Source organism: Haliotis cracherodii, unplaced genomic scaffold (genome assembly GCF_022045235.1).
Source record: "Haliotis cracherodii isolate W230 unplaced genomic scaffold, xgHalCrac1.p SCAF_3, whole genome shotgun sequence".
In the NCBI taxonomy this organism is placed as follows: Eukaryota; Metazoa; Mollusca; class Gastropoda; order Lepetellida; family Haliotidae; genus Haliotis; species Haliotis cracherodii.
In genome coordinates this window covers 71,410,663-71,431,271 of record NW_027266286.1, presented here as the reverse complement: position 1 = coordinate 71,431,271, position 20,609 = coordinate 71,410,663, and the positions used below count along the sequence as shown (strand labels likewise).

The following is a 20,609-nucleotide window of genomic DNA, read 5'->3' as shown; positions in this document are numbered from 1 at the left end:
ATCAAGAAACCTGCTTTTGACAATGGGTTTACTGAAAGTAAGTCATAACAAAACATAAATGTATTCCAGGTTACCTAAACATGTCTAAAAAGCCAACAACAACAAAAATGTACATAAAAGCAACAAAAAACATTTCTATAAGCATAATGAATCTCTACTTAAAGCAAAGTAAACTGTATGATTCCGACCATTCATGAGCATGTGTTTATGAATCACCATCACACAGTGATGACACCAGGTGTTCGTGGAAAGGTGGGCGTATCCTTGCGTATCAAAGGCAAGGTAAGCACGACATTTGCGATTGTCAAACTACATAATCGATATTACTCTGACGATACAGCACATAAACGCTTATGAATGGTTTATTGCATGGTGAATGAATATTTACACATTGAAAACCTAATTTGATAATAGATGTACATCGAATAAGAAATGTACAACAATGCAGGTGGTCTGAAACAGCCACATAAACATCAGATATTAAAACGACAGCCATGACATACTGGTATTTGCATCAGACACACACTTGCAGCTACAATATACATACAGACATACAGCTACATACATACAGACACACAGCTACATGTATACAGACACACAGCTACATACATACAGACACACAGCTACATACATACAGACACACAGCTACATGTATACAGACACACAGCTACATACATATCGACACACAGCTACATACATATCGACACACAGCTACATGTATACAGACACACAGCTACACACAACTACATACATACAGACACACAGCTACATACATACAGACACACAGCTACATGTATACAGACACACAGCTACATGTATACAGACACCCAGCTACATACATACAGACACACAGCTACATGTATACAGACACACAGCTACATGTATAGACACACAGCTACATGTATACAGACACACAGCTACATACATACAGACACACAACTACATACATACAGACACACAGCTACATGTATACAGACACACAGCTACATGTATACAGACACACAGCTACATGTATACAGACACACAGCTACATGTATACAGACACACAGCTACATACATACAGACACACAGCTACATGTATACAGACACACAGCTACATACATACAGACACACAGCTACATGTATACACACACACAGCTACATACATACAGACACACAGCTACATACATACAGACACACAGCTACATGTATACAGACACACAGCTACATGTATACAGACACACAGCTACATGTATACAGACACACAGCTACATACATATCGACACACAGCTACATGCATGTGTCTCACATAAATACAGCCAACACATATGTATATACTGAGTGTTATATTTGACCACATATATTTCGACGTCTTTGTACAACGTGACTAAATATATACTACAGAGTTTACAAAGTTTGTAAAAGAAAAATGGACAGGTATATATACATTTTATGTATGATATTATGTGGCAATATAAGATAGCTACGTGATAAATCGCGAAGAACAATCATGGTTTATTGCGAAATAAAACATTGTTCTATCATGACGTCATTTCAGGAGATTCGAACATGCACTCGCAAATTGATGACGTCGCATATTGGACAACGTTATTTTTTAGAGGGGAGTGTCTAGTGAGTTGTTCCCTGTAGATGTAGCTGGGTAATGCAGATGGCCGAACGAGCACACCCAAAAGCGTGGGAGATATGACAATCGGTATTGGGCGAAAAGGCTCAGGTTATCGACGTCAGGATTGTGGGGATATAACGGGAAATACCCGTTAAGTAATGTTGCGGGTTTATTTTCAATGATTGTCGGTGGTGACAGTGGCGCTCGTAAAATAGCCATTGCTGTAGTGGCAAATCTGCCCCGGAAGTGTTACTATAAGTTGCCTCCCTTAAAATTCGTCACATCTTCCCGAGGCAAGGGAGTAAACGGACTATAAAACTTGACTTGAACTGGCGATATGTATCACATCTTGAACTTTCGTAAATATCTGAATGCCATTGCTGATGAAACATATCAATGGCACGCATGCGAAAGTACTGAATGAAAACATTTGCGTTACTAGTTGTCTGGGACAGCCAAATGAAACCAAAGACATATGTAAAAAGCAATGAACGTATACAAGAAGGACATGTGTTCTTTCCGAGACTGTCGAGGTGTTCAAGCATGTTGTAGGCTTTCTTAGGTAAACGGTGTTCAGGCATAATTTTTTATTTTACACCAATACTTCAAGCAACGAGTGCAAGATATAATGTACAATGGGAATCTCCCGCATTCCCCATAAACTATATTACTTGGTGTTGACATACCAACATTAAAAAAACGTTTTACAAGCGAGGAGATGAGCCTTTTCAATTGTATAGAACTCTTTACAACCCATCTCAGACCCATATACATGTAGTGAAATAGGTTGTATTTGAGAATCAAATAGTTTAAAATACATTTTCGGTGAAATAACTCCAAGCTTAGAGATAACAGAGTGGACTTGTAATAGAGCTTTCTTTGGTCTTTGCTTACAGACTTATTCAGATTCAGTGTATGAGTAAACAATATGCCAAGGTAGTTGTATTCATTCACAAAATTAATACATTTACAATTAAAAAAAACCATTTCTCTCTTGCGGCCACTCGGCCACTCGACCACCTCTACTAAATATAACTATATTTGTTTTATAAAGATTAACACTAAGTTTCCATTTATCTGAATATTGCGAAAGTATGTCAAGCTTATTCTGTAGACCAATAATAGTACTAGACATCAAAATCACATAATCTGCAAAAAGTAGCATGAAAGGTTCTAATATGTCAGGGAAGAGCTGGACGCTATGTCTACCAGACTGCATGATATCAACATCTTACTCATTTATAAAAATTGAGAAAAGTATAGGACTGAAAACACACCCTTGGTGTAAGCCTATCGGACTATAAAAAAGTCACTTTTAGTATCACCATAGCGAACACATGATTTTACATTTGCATACATTGATTTAACAATGGCAAGCATTTTGCCTCCTAATATTTCTCAATGACTGCAAACAAAGTAAATATGTGGTCAAAAGTCGAATAGTACTTTCTAAATCCCGCTTGTGTTTCAGGGATCAAATCTCTCATATTTGATTATTGATGATAGAGATTAATGCCTTACCAAGAATACTAGTGAGAGATATACCCCGGTAATTGTCAGGGGCCGAGTCGATGTGCACGGATGACGCCATCACTAACCCATGTCTTGATCTTAACATGGCTGTTCAAGATATCTTGTACCTTGACCTTGCAATCAGTGTGTGTCTCCCCTGTTTCCTCTGTCACGTTATAGAGGATAACGTTGTCACGCCTGCTAAATGCCTGGGCACGGGTGGCCCAGTCGTCTAAGGCGCCGCGATTCGCTGTGCAGACTTGCGTCCCTTGGGCACGCCAGAAACCTATGATTGTGGGTTCGAATCCCGATTCGCCACGATTATGTTTCTAGGTTTGTCAGCACCATACCCGTGCTCGTGGGTTTCACCGAAGTGGTAAACGTCTGAGACCTGCATCATTTCGGGCTTTCCTCCCACATTAAGCTGACACGCCGCGATATAACTGGAATACTGTTAAAAGCGGCGAAACCCAATTCACTCACTCACTCACTGGTGTAAACAAGTTCACAAACATGCTCCTTTTGGTAAATATGAATACAGATCAACATTTTCACATGCGTTTCACAGCATAGCACAAACAAATATGCACATACAAAAATTCTTAAGTGTATATCAGACCCAAGGACAGTCGGTGAATACTCGCCATGTTTGTCAAGTGTTACTTGCCGGGTGCCGTTTGGTTGAGTGAAAAGTCCAATTCTTGCTCTAAAGACGTCGATCGACACCATTTCTTGTCTTGCTTCGGTCTGTGGTATTATGTCAATCACTTATTTCAGCTTCAATTCTGTCAATTTCGGTCATAATATGACATCAAGATGATTTTTTGACGGAGCGCATCAACACAGGTCTTGACATAATAAGGGGCATAACTCAACATGGTGCTCAAGTGATCTGATGCACTTCAGGAGGTAAAGTTCGTTATATTACAATATAGATCTTGATTATCGATCAGATGGTCTTGACTGGGCGCCGCCATTTTGTTTGAAGCAATTGCAAGTGATATGAGAGGTGGAATCTGGTTGGTCAATAGGAGAGACATAGAAGGGACATAACTCGCAAAAGCCACTGGCGCTACGACCAAGCCCAGAAATTCCTGCCTAGTTCGGCAAGGGTGGAAACTGTTCTTTTGTAGTCAGTTAACGCCCTTGCCACGGGTAGATGCATTGCTCACTGCACTGACATTAATTATATGGCCTGTTACTTATTTCTGCCTATTTCTTTGATCCATTGTATTGCCTTTTGTACGGTGGAACATATGTAAACATGGAAAATGTACTTTCAAGTAGCTTTGAATCGCTGTGAAGCGAAAATGTCAAAAACTAAAATGGAAATGTCAAAAACAAAAACGAAAAGGTCAAAAACTAAAATGAAAATGTCAAAAACAAAAACGAAAAGGTCAAAAACTAAAATGGAAATGTCAAAAACAAAAACGAAAATGTAATAAAGGAAAGCGAAAATGTCAAAAACTAAAATGAAAATACAGAAAACTATTTCCACCACGGTGTAAATATTATCACCGCGTTTGAAATACTTTTCTGTATTTTCATTTTAGTTTTTGACATTATCGCTTCACTTTTCAGCGATTCAATATCTTCGTTATACATGATTTATCACATATTTGTATGACAAATCGTGTTAATTTGCAAAAGGCTACGATATCGGTAAGTAAAATATCAAAATATTGAAAAACAGACTCCATGTCCCTTATGGACCACCGTACTTTTGTGATGGTACACCTAAACCTGTGCTTCAATATAATGTGTTGATTAAATTGTGATCTTGTGTTCAGTTCTGTACGAACTGATTTGTGGGTTAAGCATTGTGTTTCAATTTGGACTGCGTGGGTGTTGTTTAAGCCACGTTTACCAATATTCATGCAATATCACGGCGGGGGACACCAAAAAAGGGCTTCACACATTGTACCCATGTGGGGAATCGAACCCGGATCTTCAGCGTGACGAGCGAACGCTTTAACCACTAGGCTACTCCACCGCCCCTTTAATTTGGGAATCTGGCGTTTTTCCGCCACTTACACATCTTGCTTAAGCGTCGAATAGTCCTCGTTGTCTGGTGCTCCCACTTTAGATCTCGTGGTGTTAGTGTGGTTGTAGACATCATCCTCAGCGACATCCTCCAAACGTCCGTATGTGTTACCATCCGCCACAGACGGCGTTACTTCTAATCTCCTGGCGTGGTCATACACATCGTCATCCGCATGGTGGCTGAGTCTCCCGTAGATGCCCGTCACCTGTTGCACCTTCCTGACCTTACCGCTATCTGCATGGTCATACACATCCTCTTCTCCAGACTCCCGGGTCAGCTTCCCGTACACCCCTCCTCCTCCTCCTCCTCCTCCTCCTCCTCCTCCCCTTCCCCCACCTCCACCTCCTCCTCCGCCTCCACCTCCGCCTCCCCTTCCCCCACCTCCACCTCCTCCTCCTCCTCCTCCTCCCCCTCCCCTTCCCCCACCTCCACCTCCTCCTCCTCCTCCTCCTCCCCCTCCCCTTCCCCCACCTCCACCTCCTCCTCCTCCTCCTCTTTGCCCTTGGCTAGGGCCTCTAGCACTGTCATACATGCCCTCGTCAACAGCATCTTGGTTTGGAGTCGCATCAGCAGCTTCAGCTCTCACGCCGGCTGCCTGATCATCCATGCCCCCAACACCTTCGTTCGGATGGTGAACTGATGCCGATGCCATTCCATGCAAACTCTGACCTCTGCTAGGACTGGAGCCAGAAGGCCCTGTTTCCCCACTTTGTCTCTGCCCTGACACTTCTCCCGGGCACGATTCGGGTGCAGCTTGTGAATGACCCCGACTGGAACCAGCTTCAAGCGTCATGTAGATAGGAGGTTTTCTCGCTGTTCTCCTTCTCCTAAACACGTGTCAATTGACATAGTATGATTCATGACATAATTTCTTCTGTATAGATGAAGTAATGAGTGAGTGAGTGAGTGAGTGAGTATGGTTTTACGCCGCTTTTAGCTGCAGTATTCCAGCAATATCACGGCGGGGGACACAAGAAATGGGCTTCACACATTGTACCCATGTCGGGAATCGAACCCGGGTCTTCGGCGTGACGAGCGGACGCTTTAACCACTAGGCTACCCGACTGCCCCTGATGTAGTAATGAAGGGATGGAATCATGTGTGTATTTGGAATAATACGTCCATTATTCGGTATTACATATTTAGAACAAAAGGTTAATAAGAAAATCAGTCTATAATTTGCTTTATGTTAAACACTGTTGGTACTCAATAATTGTCCGTAATTCTGGTACAGGGCAATGGAGACCAATACAATGCATTTTGAATAAATACTTGTCAATTTATTGAAACGCGTGGTCGTTTGTATTTACCTTCTAATTGTTACTACAACAACCAGGGTTATGACCATGATGAGGAGCGTCACCGATGTTACTGTTGCTGCAACTGTTGCCGTGCGGACGTGACTGCTGTCTCTGTCTGGAGAAGTTTCAAGGTAACTCGATTGTAATGTCTAAATTCCCAATTTAGGTTTCGTGCATGAAATATATTCAAACATATATAAAACATTCTAGTATATGTATATTTTTTATCAACATATTTTTAAGAGTATTCTGTGAGAAACGCATGTGATTTTATTAACTCGGGGACTATAATGTCGCTGATGAATCTTTCTTCCTCGGTGTTCTTTTCTAATCTCTCCCTTTCTCTCTCCCCTCCATCTTTCTCTCAATCTCTCTTCCTCTCTCTCCTCTCTTTCCACCCTCCCCCCCGCCCCGCTCTCTCTCTCCTTTCTCTCTCCCCCATCTATCTCTCAATCTCTCTTCTCCCTCTCTCAATCTTCTCTCTTTCTCTCTCTCCTTCCCCTCTCTCTCTCTCTTTTCTCTCTCTCTCTATCTTTCTCTCAATCTCTCTCCTCCCTCTCTCAATCTTCTCTCTTTCTCTCTCTCCTTCCTCTCTCTCAATCTCTCTCTCCTTTCTCTCTCTTCCCTGCCCCCCCCCCTCTTTCTTACTCTCTCTCCCCCTCCCCTGTCTGTGTCTCTGTTGTCATACGTGAAGGAGTTTACCATCAATATTAGTTGGATTAGTTGGATTGGTTGGATTGGTTGGATTGGTTGGTGATCTTTGATTACAGCTGACCACTAACTCTGCACTGTCCTCGACCGTTTTGGCTCCACCGTGGCCTGTAACAACATCAGTTGGCTCGACATGAAAATACACAACAAACAGCAACTCAAGGCCATTTCCCGATACCATCTACTACCTGCCTGCCAACAAGCACCTAATGTATGTGTTTTTGAAGATTTAATTTGTTTCTTTGTTTGTTGTTCAACGTTACACTCAATAATATTCCAACTATATGACGGCGGTCTGTAAATAATCGAATCTGGACCAGGCAATCCAGTGATTAATATGATGAGCATCAACCCACACAATTGAGATACAATGACATGCATCAACCAAGTCAGCGACACTGACCACCCGATCCCGTTAGAGACCTCTTACGACGAGCAGAGTCGCCTTCTACGGCAAGAATGGGCTGCTGAAGGCCTATTCTAACCCGGATCTTCATGGGTTTGAGGATTTCAAGAGCGATGGAGTTTATTTAGGCTAAAAAGAGGCCCAATAGTTTTTCCAATGATTTTAAAAAATGCAAATGTGTAACTCGTGTAGGAGGCGTAACTTTCTTTTTGACAGCATCAAGCTATTCTCATTTGTCTCGACATGGGGTCATGCGTACACAGTCAGAAAACTGATTCATATGTAAAATCACGTAGCCCTTAGGAGGTGAGATGAAATGAGGTTCAATGTAGCGTTCAAGATTATTTCACTTAGTTTAGGACGTGCATGCGCTTGTGTGTGGTTGGTTGGTTTGTTGTTTAACACCGCACTCAGGAATATTCCAGCTATATCACGGCGGTCTGTAAATAATCGATTCTGGACCAGACAATCCAGTGATTGATATCATGAGCATCGACCCACGCAATTGGCATCGATGACATGCATCAACCAAGTCAGCGAGCCTGACCACCCGATCCCGTCGATCGCCTGCATGGGTTGCTGAAGACCTATTCTATCCCGGATCTTCACGGGTCGGTGTGTGTGGCTGCTTGTACAAGTCCCGATTTATGCCAGTTTTATCGTGCCGACAAACTAAGATACCATGCAGCAGTTTACCATGGATATCCTACTCATTATACTGACTCCGAGCCAGCCATTCCTAGTTTTATCCCCTTAATGCCGAGCGCCAGGCAGGGTAACGGCATATTTAATATGTCTATTGGTATGGCTCGGCCAGGTCAGTTATGAAGTAAATCATATGATGATCATAACTTTACATTTATGGTTTATTTGGAAAAGAAATACTTCTGATTAAGTAAAACATTGGTGATGGTCATTTGAAAATGATTGTTGTTCGATTCCAAAATTTAGCCGGAGACCAAGTAGTCCATAGTTCGAAACTGGTAAACATTCAAAATATATTAAAACTTGGTTCAATATTTTATCTGACCATTCAAACCAAAGGTAGTATGATAGCCAAGTGGTTAAAGCGCTCGCTCGTCACACTGAAGTATATGGTTCGAATCCCCATACGGGTACATTGTGTGAAATCGGCCGTAATGTGTCTGGACTATTGCTTAAAAAACAGCATGAACCCTACACACCTACTGAAACCTACGTGTTTTTTGTTTATTTGTTGCCTGACGCCGAGCTCAGCACTACATTAAAGCTATAGGACGACGGCATGTAAATAATCGAGGCAGGACCAGACATTCCAGTGACTGATACGTTGAGGAACAATCCACGCTAATTGGAACTATTTCACGCCATCACCCAAGATATCGAGCCTGTGACAGTAAAGTACTCGATCCGTTGCAGGGGACCAATTCTACCCCAGAGTCCACACGGAGCCTAGACTGTAAATTGGAGTGATCAACTTACCACTAAATTTTAGGAGTTGTCTTTCCCCCATGTCATCAGTATTAATTGTGATGGTCATATTCTGTGTACACTCTGAAGATTTGCGGCTGGCCGTATAGCAGCAGTGTCCCTCCTCCAGACTGCCATTGACACAAATATTAAATTGAAAGCTAGTTAACTGTTTCATTGTAACGCACTTCGTCGGCATAATACTACATGTACATGTGCCAGAGTGTGCTTCATCTCGGGTGTGAACGACAACTATAGGTCCACTAACAGTGTTTGAACTGCAAACATCTATATTATCAGACGCATCCTTTTTGTGGGTTGTAATCGTCGCACCAAGAGACGGAATCTGTGCACAACTGTATTCAACTATTACGTAACTCGAGGACAGTTTGGCGGGAGCTCCAGTGGATTTTCGCACACGAAGAACCCACGGTTCATTAATTCTACATTCTCTTCTTTCCATACACTTGTCGTTGATTGTTTTTAAAACTTGTGAACAATTAGCTTTGAATGAAACGTCTTTTGCTGTGTCTGGGGGACAGCAATATGCGTCCGTATGGGAAATTCGTCCTGGGTTATTAACACAGGAAAGTTCCTTGTCAACACCAACATAAACAGCAGTGATGTTCATGACGCTGCCACTTCGGCTGCACTTCGACTTGCTGAGTGGCGTATTCACACCCGTGTCGTGAAAACACACTTGCGTGTGCGATGGAAGTACCTCGTCTTCGTTGATTGCACATGTGCCCGGGTCTATTAAAATAAAGAAAGTTACTTATTATCGTTCCAACACAGGATTTAATGAAAAATGCAAAAATGTATATAATATCTTACATTTCAGATGAGACCCACATTTTCTTTTTATCATTTATAAGGGTAAAAATGGGTTTTTAGGATACTGGGAAAGGGAAGCATGAGGGATGAGGTATGAAGAACACGTTAGTTTATAACCGAAAAAAAAGGTTCATACAACGAAACGATAATCCCATCACCTGCACACAGCGACATGTAGTTGAATCTGCATCCCATATACATTAACTAGTCTGTATCTAGCTTTGTTCATATTATTTAAAATAGATATGTATATGTTGCAAATGAAGGGTGTGTATGCAGCATCAGCATCAGCATCAGACGTAGCAGCAGTACTAGCAGTAGCAGTAGCAGTTGTAGCAGTGGTAGAAGCAGCAGTGGTAGTAGTAGCAGTAGTGGCAACAGTAGCAGTAGTAGTAGTAGTTCCAGGAGTAGTAGTTGAAGTAGTAGTAGTAGTAGCAGTAGTAGTAGTAGTAGTAGTAGCAGTAGTAGTAGTAGTAGTAGTAGCAGTAGTAGCAGTTGAAGTAGTAGCAGTTGTAGCAGTAGTAGTAGGAGCAGTAGTAGTAGTAGTAGTAGCAGCAGTGGTAGTAGTTGCAGTAGTAGTAGCAGTAGTAGTAGCAGCAGCAGTAGTAGTTGAAGTAGTAGTACTAGCAGTAGTATAGTATGGTAGTAGTAGTAGTAGTAGTAGCAGTAGTAGTAGTATAAGTAGTAGTTGCAGTAGAAGTACTAGAAGTAGTAGTAGTTGTGGTAGTAGTAGTAGTAGTAGTAGTAGCAGTAGTAGTAGTAGTATAAGTAGTAGTTGTTGCAGTAGTAGTACTAGAAGTAGTAGTAGTAGTAGTAGTAGTAGCAGTACTAGTAGTTGCAGTAGTAGTAGTAGTAGCAGTAGTAGTAGGTATTGTAGTAGTAGTAGCAGTGGTAGTATCAGTAGCAGTGGTAGTAGTAGTAGTAGTAGTAGTAGCAGTGGTAGTAGCAGCAGCAGCAGCAGCAGCAGTAGTAGTAGTAGTAGTAGTAGTAGCTACATTTCTTAACAGATGGGACGTAGAATGGTGTGTCTTCATGAAGTAAATCATTGGACATGATTTTCAAATCTGTCCTTTGTCAATGGAATTACTTTCAATTTTCGACTTCCTTTGCAAACGTATCTGCCATATCGTTACAACGTTACCAAACATTGCACACAACGTCACACGACTATCACTTCAAATTGAGAAAAATGGCCCAGCTTAAACTCATATACAAAATATTCTTGATCTATTTTTTTATAAACTCAGCGTAATGCTTTCAGAAAGGCAGCTATTTAACAGAAAACACAGCGATGGTGATCAGGACGAAATTCCCTGCAACAGTGAAATCTTAACTGCCCAAACAGTCCTCGTATTACATATGTCCTTTAAAGCATCTCTGAAAACATGTTTATAGGTAGAATGTCTCAGGATGAATTACTTGACTGTGACTTTTACACTATCTTTACACATTGTTAAACATACACTTGAACACGTTCCTGGCACCCTAAAGTAGATTTTAAAGTGGTTCGACATGCGTAGGATTAAGCACGTTCAAGGGTTTTTATGATATTTAAAACCCGCATCCGCTGGCTAAGTTCTTTAAGTATGATAAAAACCCGAGGGAAAGTTAACTTATGAACCGAAAAAAGAAAATGAACATTTTCATGTTCCAAATACACTTTCCATGAACCTTAGGAAACGGGCGTAAAATATCTTTTGCTGGCGTACGGTTCTTGAAAAAGACATTCTAAAAAAGCAATGTGATTTATCAGCGCCTCTAGGGCTAGTAGTACACTCACTGGGCTACACATTCAAAGGATGCGTGTTCAAGTGCAGTGTTAAAGGTCGATAACAGACAGAACCGTTCACACTGACAATGATGAAAGGTCGAAGTTCATCTCATAAGAGACCATGGTCTAGAGGAAGAGCGTTCGCCCGGAGAACAAACGGCCCGGGGTTCGATCCCCAGCCTTATCATACCAAAAGACGTTAATCAAAGGTACTTGTTGTCTGAGTGGGGTATTCATGTTAAACTGCGGCATGGTATCTCAGTGGGCTAGCACCATAAAATCGGCATTAGTCCGGACTTGTACAAGCACACGCACACGTACGTCGCTATATAAGTACAATAAACCTGGACGCGACGTTAAAGCCCTTTCACCTCACCTGTCCACATAAGACCTATCCCAAAACGTATAGATAGGATTACATGCACACTCGTTGACAGCGAAGCGAAACACGGGCCTCGCGTTTTCGTCGTTTAGGGTCGTGAAAAAGTAACGCAGATATAATTATTGACGTAAATAAACGTGAGCATGTGTTTATGAATTACTACCATATTGACTTACATCACTGTTGGCGTAAAGCGTACACAACCGTCGACGTTACGCAGACACCTTTATAGACATAAACACACACAATGCTGACGTGATGTTATGACGTCAAAGAAGTCAGTACACAACGGACTATCATTTTTGACGGGTTTTTTTTCTCTACACATTTTTGAATAGAGAAAAGACATTTCTTCAGTAGAGTGGAAGTGTTGAGAGTTTTGTGTGAATTAGTGTAGCATTCAGATTGTTATGAACCTCGTATTAGAATTTATATCTTCCCTGGGCATATTTCCCCAAATCACAATGAGACATATTCATTTAAACATTGTCATGTGTCAAGCACGTAGGGCTAAAATGAATATTACAGTTAAAGTTCATTACCTGTCGGATGACACTGAACTTTAACGTTGCCATTTGTTGCTGAAACAAGAAAAATCACTTGTAATTATTGTGTTTGTCATGTTGAGCACGCGTTTAAAATGAAAGGCAAATAAAACATGTTTTCTCATCTATATATAATAAGAATAATTAATATTATTTTCATGTTCTATTTCGTCCATGTTCATTTCTAACAGGCGACACAGGTAGTTGGCTAAGACCCCACAATTCGTTGTGCAGAGTTGCCTCCCTTGGTCGTGCCAGAACCCACTTCGGAGCTGATTATAAGACTTGGTTGCATTTACAAGCAGCAGGCCCAAACTCGTGGGTTTAATGACCGCGATTGATATCAACAACCTGCACCAAAATTAGACCCGTGAAGATCCGAATATGTCTTCAGCAACCCATGCTTGCCGTAAAAGGAGACTATGCTCGTCGTAGGAGGAGAATGACGGGATCGGGTGGTCAGGCTCGCTGCGTGGATCGATGTTCATGATGTCAATCACTGGATTGTCTGGTTCAAACTCGATTATTTACAGACCGCCATAATTAAGCTCGAATAGTACTGAGTGCGGCGTCAAACAACAAACAAACAAAGCACCACATTAAGCTGTGATGATACAACTGCAACATTGTCAACAGTGCAGTAAAAAACAACATTCTTTTCAAACTTTATGTCAAAAACGTCGCGACAACAGAATGATAACGATTGCGTAACACTAAGTCTTACCTGTTAAGCTCATTATAGTGCCATGAATATTGGTCACATTAATGCTGATATTAGTGCCGTTTTGAATGGTAGTTTTCTGTTTATCGTTTGGGTCATCCGAAATCTCACAATGGACAATGCATGGTTCCGTTTTTGTGGAGTCCTTCCTGCATTCGCTGCATGTATTTCCAGGTTCCGTTGTCATGGTGATATTCATAATTGCCGTAATGCTGCATCTGCACACGCTGCCACGTGGGGTTTCCATCCCATCGTGAACGAGGTTGACAGTATGTCCTTGTCGACTGATAGATTCACACACATGTATTTTACGCATTGCTGCAAAAAAAAAGAAAAGGCATTTTACTCACCCACACGCAATGATAAGAGATATTTTTGGCCTTGGCCAAGATTTGATTTAAGGCACTCAAATTTTAAAATTAGGAAAACCTTAAAATAACAACTGTGAAGTTTATGGAGTGTGTTTAGACTGAAAACGAGATTTTATTCGTTAAAACCCTTTGTAAAGTTTTAACTAAAGCAACATCGACTACAGAATTAGGGACAAAATGCAATAAATAGGCGATTAATAAGCTACTGGAGACAAATATTAGCAAATGCCACCTCTCTTATAATTATCAAAGGTGAAAATGTATCCAAAACCGTAAAAATGTCCAACAACCATTCTTACTCACAATATAAGATAGTTAAATTAAGAAATAAACGACGCAGCCCCGGGTGGTCTATCTCCCTGCAGTGTTTTACTGTACGATAAACAATGACCACGTGTCGTTTAGTTCTTAGATGAGATATTAACCTCTTGGACAGCCTCTTTATGAATGTTAGTAATATGTACACACATTTACAACATGTATACCCATAGTTAAATAATGTTGACTTCCTCAATGCAATCAGATCTCGGCAATGTCGGACAAGCCTAGTTTATTAACAGGGGGGTTAAGTTGGTATTTCCCGGATATTTTCACAATTTTCATCTCGATTATCTGTACCTTTTCTCCAAATACTGGTTGTCATATCTCTCCCACTTTGGGATGCAATCGTTCGGCCATTGCGTTCATCTGCGTTGCCCTGCTACATCTATGGGGAACAACTCACTACACACTTACTCACAAAAATAACGTCGTCCAGTTCAGAAGTTAAACCACGCTTCGTTGTTCATTGTCTTGCAATGTATAAAATATCGATAAAAAAAAGTTAAATTCCGGATTAATGTGTTTGAGTCACAACATCTGCCACTGACACAGAAAAACATTGATAATGCACACAATATTCTGCCATGGTTATAACATAACACACAACTGACATTTGAATTAGCCTTTTGTGATAGTAGGTGTGTCGTTAATGGCGCAGCGGGGCCTAATAAAATAATGTGGCATTTGGTATACGTTGCAATATGCAGTAGTGTTGCAATATGTAACTCTTCTCTATTACAACAGGCCCGGGCATACTGGTATGTATACACTCTTCACAAAAAAACGCACAGGTAGATATTTAGTATATTAATTGTACCTAATAAAGTCGATATGTTTGATTTGATATCATAGATACAAATATGACATTTTGGAGCTCGATAGTCACTTGTTGTACAAAGGCATTGAAAACTGTTCATTTTCATGTCATATAAGGCCACAAGGTTGCGCTAAACTCAGCATCTAGTGTGACCCCCCGGGCAGCAATCACGGCTCTGCATCTCTTCAGCACTGACTTGATGAGTGTACGAATTCTTTCAGGAAAATCTGCGCCATTCTGCTTGTAACGCGTTGGCCAATTGTGGTGGTGTCTGCGGCGTGTTCTGAAGTTGACGTACACGTCGATCGAGTTAATCCCAGAGGTGTTCGATTGGGTTGAGACCTGGAGATCTCGACAGCCAGGGCAAGACGTTGATGTTAGCATTATGTAGGTAGTCTACCGCGACACGAGCCGTGTGCGGTGGAGCGTTGTTCGTTGTAAGAGCTCCCTCTGGTGGTCAATGATTGGGAGAAGGTGAGGTTGAAGAATTTGATTCATGTAGCGATTTTCTGTCATATGTCCCTGAACCACAACCAAGTCAGATCTCGTTATGTAGGATATTTCCCCTCACACCATGACACTACAGCCACCGAATTTGTCGAATTCACGAACACAATGTGGGGCAAAACGCTCATTTCGACGACGATAAACACGTTGTCTTCCAACTCGTCGGTGAAGACGAAATCCTGATTCATCGCTAAACCACATTCGTCTCCAGTTTCTCAAATTCCAAGGCTGTAAGGTATGGCACAACGCAAGCGTCGCTATCGATGAATCTGTTGCAAAACAGGGACGATAACTGGTCTTCTTGGTCAGATTCCGGCCTCGCGTAAATGGTTCCTGACAGTCTGATCCGATATCCTCATCAAACCAGGGATGCTGTGGCATTGCGATGACGTAGGTGGAACAGCCTAATGTAGCGATCCTGTGCAGGGGTGGTAACTCTTAGTCGGCCGGTTCTCGGATGGTCTGCAGTGGAATTGAACTGTGTGTATCGGTCACAAAGGCGGCAAATGGTGCTGTGGTGGATGTTGAAGTGGCGTGCAACAGAAGACTGCGATTCCCCTCTTTGGATACGTCCTATGGCAATGCTCTGATCGGCAGCGCTGAGTCTCGGCATTTGCGAACTAGAAAAATGTTGACAATTGAATGACAAATTATTGGATTATGCTTGCCTTTTTATAGCCACTACCACGAGTTACGAATGCCATCACTTGCACGTGCATTTTGTGTCACTGTTTTCCTCCATGACATTTTTGAACAAGTGTGAAAACAAATGTTGTTTAAGATATTGCAAATCGACAATGGCTGCGTTTTGACGTACCGTTTGTCGAATATCAGGCCACCAACATTTTTCAATAACATATATCCAATTTATATTCCGGATTTTTTGTGTAGTCAGGTTCAATAAACTACATACTACCTGTGCGTTTCCTTTTTTGAAGAGTGTATATATTCAACGAATACAAAGTATCTTCATGGCACACTACTACTACTACTGCTACTACTACTACCGTTACTGCTGCTACTACTACTACTACTGCTACTTCTACTGCTGCTGCTGCTACTACTACTACTACTACTACTACTACTGCTGCTGCTACTACTACTACTTCTGCTACTACCACTGATACTGATACTACTACTACTGCAACTACTATTACTGCTGCTACTGCTACAACTGCTACTACAAATGATACTACTACTGATACTGCTGCTACTACTACTGCTGCTGCTACTACTACTGCTACTACTACTACTACTGCGACTGCTGCTACTATAACTACTACTACTACTGCTACTACTACTGCTGCTGCTACTACTACTACTGCTGCTACTGCTACTACTGCTACTACTACTGCTACTACTACTGCTGCTACTGCTACTGCTACTACAACTACTACTACTGCTACTAATTCTACTACTACTACTCCTACTACTACCACTGCTACTGTTACTACTACTACTGCTGCAGCTGCTGCTGCTGCTACGAGATTGATGCTCGTGATATTTATCACTGGGTTGTCTGGTCCAAACTCGATATTTTACAGACTGCCGTCATATAGCTGGGTTACTGCAGAGTGCGGCGTTAAACAACAAACAAGCGTTATGCACAGGCGACGTTCTCTCTATTACCAACAGCCTATTGTGCGTGTACCTTTGCAGCGTTACACGACAGTCGTATAACAACTCACAGTAAACCACCTCGACTAGTCTGTCTTACAGACCCTGATACAAATATATATAAAAAACAGCCCATGCAAGTCTATAATGTTTGGCAAGTCTAGATCACAGCAGTATCAGGGTCTGTACAAATCTGCTGAATTCACAAGCGAGCACAGAGCTTGTAATTATCAGTAAATCTCTAGCTGTCATTAGTGTTTAGTATTAGGATGTGGCGAACCTCACCCCCCACTCCCCAAGACCCCACACTGAGACAAGACCTCTCGCTCCCGCTCCGGCCCAGCCAACTCACTCTGGCCAGACAACATGTGGGATTATATAGGAGAATTAGTGACATATATAAATTCTAGTTTATTAACTTGTTTCATTGTTACCCTGGTGTGTAGAGAGGAGGATTTCTAAAGGTTTTACATTGCTGTGTAAGAATAATTGCCATTCTTCTTTTCTGCTTGTAAGAATGAATAGGAACATGGATGAGCTTATTGCTTCATCACTGATGAAACCAAACAGAGCATACGTCCAAATCAAAAGACAGTCATTGAAAGGTATTTAAATGGTAAAGATGTGTTGTTTAGCTCTCCAACCGGGAATGGAAAATCGTTGACATTTGATCTTTCTCCCTATTTATACAAGGCAGTAGAAAACACAAGCCATGCTACTGTCATTGTTGTGTCAAAATGAAGAGAGTCACTGGGCTCCTTTTTATTATATTTTCATTAAGATAACTGAACAACTGTTTTTATTATGTACGATATGTTCATTTCAGAGACTATATGTTAGTCTACACCTCGACAAGTACAGCCTGTCTTGAAACAGAGATCGACTGTCATTGAAAAGGTATACTGTGTACATGAATGTTACAATTACTTACGATTTTTACTTGCTGTGATGAAGAGAGCAGACGACAACAGGAGGAGCACTGGTGTGACCATCTTTGTCACTCTCGGCTTAACCACGGCGCGTCAGAATCTCAGCTGTTTCCTTCCTGGTTCAAACATTTACTTCAGTGGTACTGTGATCACATTACACGTATACAGTTATCGTTCGTGACCGGGACGTCAAGCATACTCACGTGTTTGTGAAAATGGAAATCCGTGTTTGTTTGTTTTGTTGTTTAACGCCGCACTCAGAGATACTCCATCTATGTGACGACGGCGGACGAGACAATCCGGTGATTGATATCATGAGCAACGACCTACGTCATATGTTTGTTTGTCTGTTTGTTCGTTTGTTGTTTAACACCGCACTAAGCAACATTCCACTCTTTAAATAATCGAGTTTGAACCAGACAATCCAGTGACTGACATCATGAACATCTATCCACGCAATTGGAATACGATGACATGCATCAACCAAGTCAGCGAGTATGACCACCCGATCCCGTTAGACGCCTCTTGAGTTGCTGAAGACCAGTTGTAACCCGGATCTTCAAGGGCTGAAATCTCTGTAGGTATATGGAGTGTTTTCATGGCGCTGTGCGAATTTATTTACATAAAATGGACATTGATTTGCTATATCATTTAAGACCATGTAACTTTACAGTCCCGGTAGAGTTTTTTATCGACACAATGTTGTTGAAGATCAAGACTCATGGATAGATACAACTTTGCAGAATGGATGGCTCGTTACATCGTTAATGCAAAAACATTGACAACATCGAAAGCGGCGCGCTAATAAGGTTTATTTGCACTTTTGTCCTGTCTAACAATTTCAAAGGCTGAAACAAAATACAGCGGAAGCGGATATAGAGGCTCCATACATGGTCATGCTGGAGGTGATTCCTCCAAAATTATACTCTTCATTGTTGTCCAGTTCGCACCCCAGCGGACCAACCTCCGTTCACGAACATATTACCCCAGCGGACCAACCTCCGTTCACGAACATATTACCCCAGCGGACCAACCTCCGTTCACGACCATATTACCCCAGCGGACCAACCTCCGTTCACGAACATATTACCCCAGCGGACCAACCTCCGTTCACGAACATATTACCCCAGCGGACCAACCTCCGTTCACGATCACGTTACCCCAGCGGACCAGCCTCCGTTCACGAACATATTACCCCAGCGGACCAACCTCCGTTCACGAACACGTTACCCCAGCGGACCAACCTCCGTTCACGAACATATTACCCCAGCTGACCAACCTCCGTTCACGATCACGTTACCCCAGCGGACCAACCTCCGTTCACGACCATATTACCCCAGCGGACCAACCTCCGTTCACGATCACGTTACCCCAGCGGACCAGCCTCCGTTCACGAACATATTACCCCAGCGGACCAACCTCCGTTCACGAACATATTACCCCAGCGGACCAACCTCCGTTCACGATCACGTTACCCCAGCGGACCAACCTCCGTTCACGATCACGTTACCCCAGCGGACCAACCTCCGTTCACGACCATATTACCCCAGCGGACCAACCTCCGTTCACGAACATATTACCCCAGCGGACCAACCTCCGTTCACGAACATATTACCCCAGCGGACCAACCTCCGTTCACGACCATATTACCCCAGCGGACCAACCTCCGTTCACGATCATATTACCCCAGCGGACCAACCTCCGTTCACGAACATATTACCCCAGCGGACCAACCTCCGTTCACGACCATATTACCCCAGCGGACCAACCTCCGTTCACGAACATATTACCCCAGCGGACCAACCTCCGTTCACGACCATATTACCCCAGCGGACCAACCTCCGTTCACGATCATATTACCCCAGCGGACCAACCTCCGTTCACGAACATATTACCCCAGCGGACCAACCTCCGTTCACGACCATATTACCCCAGCGGACCAACCTCCGTTCACGAACATATTACCCCAGCGGACCAACCTCCGTTCACGAACATATTACCCCAGCGGACCAACCTCCGTTCACGATCACGTTACCCTAGCGGACCAACCTCCGTTCACGATCACGTTCGGCTGAACAGGTTCTAGGCAAAGCAAACCTTTTCTTTACACTTTTAACTTTCAGACTTTCTCCTATCCACAATGAAACAATGACCATTTGAATACTGTACTTTCCTACGTATGAGTGGGATTAAAGGATTGAAATAACCTAATCTTTCTTTCAACAACGGAAATGTGACAAAGTCCATTTGCATCACAAATTGACTTCACTATTCTGTGAGAAAACATTGCGCGAATACTATTTCTTTCATTGAGTGGTATATTTCTTCACAATATCCCGTTGTAGTCTTGAAATAGCACTACAAAGATGAACTCTGTGAATCCGTGTCATCTGCCGAGATGTTGCATTATGCTATACACATGGCTGAGTGTTTTATGATATTGGATTGACTGTTGGCATACATTCTGCAATAATCTACTGCAGCAGTTGCATGTTGTTTTGAGATGAGTGACTGTGAGACTAATACCGTGTGTGAGAGTGTGTGTGTGTGTGAGTGTGTGTGTGTGTGTGTGTGTGTGTGTGTGTGTGTGTGTGTGTGTGTGTGTGTGTGTGAGTGTGAGTGTGAGTGTGCGTGCGTGCGTGCGTGCGTGCTTGCGTGCGTGCGTGTGTGTTGGTGTGTGTGTGTGTGTGTGTGTGTGTTGTGAGTGTGTGGCTGTTAGACTACTCCGGACTAATGCCGAATTTATAGTGCCAGCCCACTGAGAT

General features: G+C 42.3%; 1 protein-coding gene and 1 long non-coding RNA gene across 2 annotated transcripts; one reads left to right on the top strand and one right to left on the bottom strand.

The window, feature by feature from the left end:
* Positions 1-9,407: 9,407 nt before the first annotated feature.
* LOC139475991 (uncharacterized) lies at positions 9,408-13,594 on the bottom strand. The gene is made up of 3 exons (XR_011654039.1): positions 13,286-13,594; positions 12,559-12,597; positions 9,408-9,782 (listed from the first exon to the last, which is right to left on the bottom strand). It is a non-coding gene; the product is annotated as an uncharacterized lncRNA (long non-coding RNA).
* Positions 13,595-17,444: 3,850 nt separating this feature from the next.
* Positions 17,445-19,884, top strand: LOC139475678 (mucin-6-like). Its single transcript, XM_071258866.1, has 2 exons — positions 17,445-17,520; positions 18,788-19,884. Exons 1-2 carry the CDS (start codon positions 17,445-17,447, stop codon positions 19,882-19,884), a joined length of 1,173 nt encoding a protein of 390 aa, XP_071114967.1.
* The last annotated feature ends 725 nt before the right edge of the window (positions 19,885-20,609 follow it).

Excerpts from the sequence above, each read along its gene's own strand:
- LOC139475678 (XM_071258866.1), top strand. The coding sequence starts at position 17,445 with ATGGATGAGCTTATTGCTTCATCACTGATGAAACCAAACAGAGCATAC. Across the intron at positions 17,521-18,787 it reads CAAAAGACAGTCATTGAAAG|TTCGCACCCCAGCGGACCAA; the intron begins GTATTTAAATGG and ends ATTGTTGTCCAG.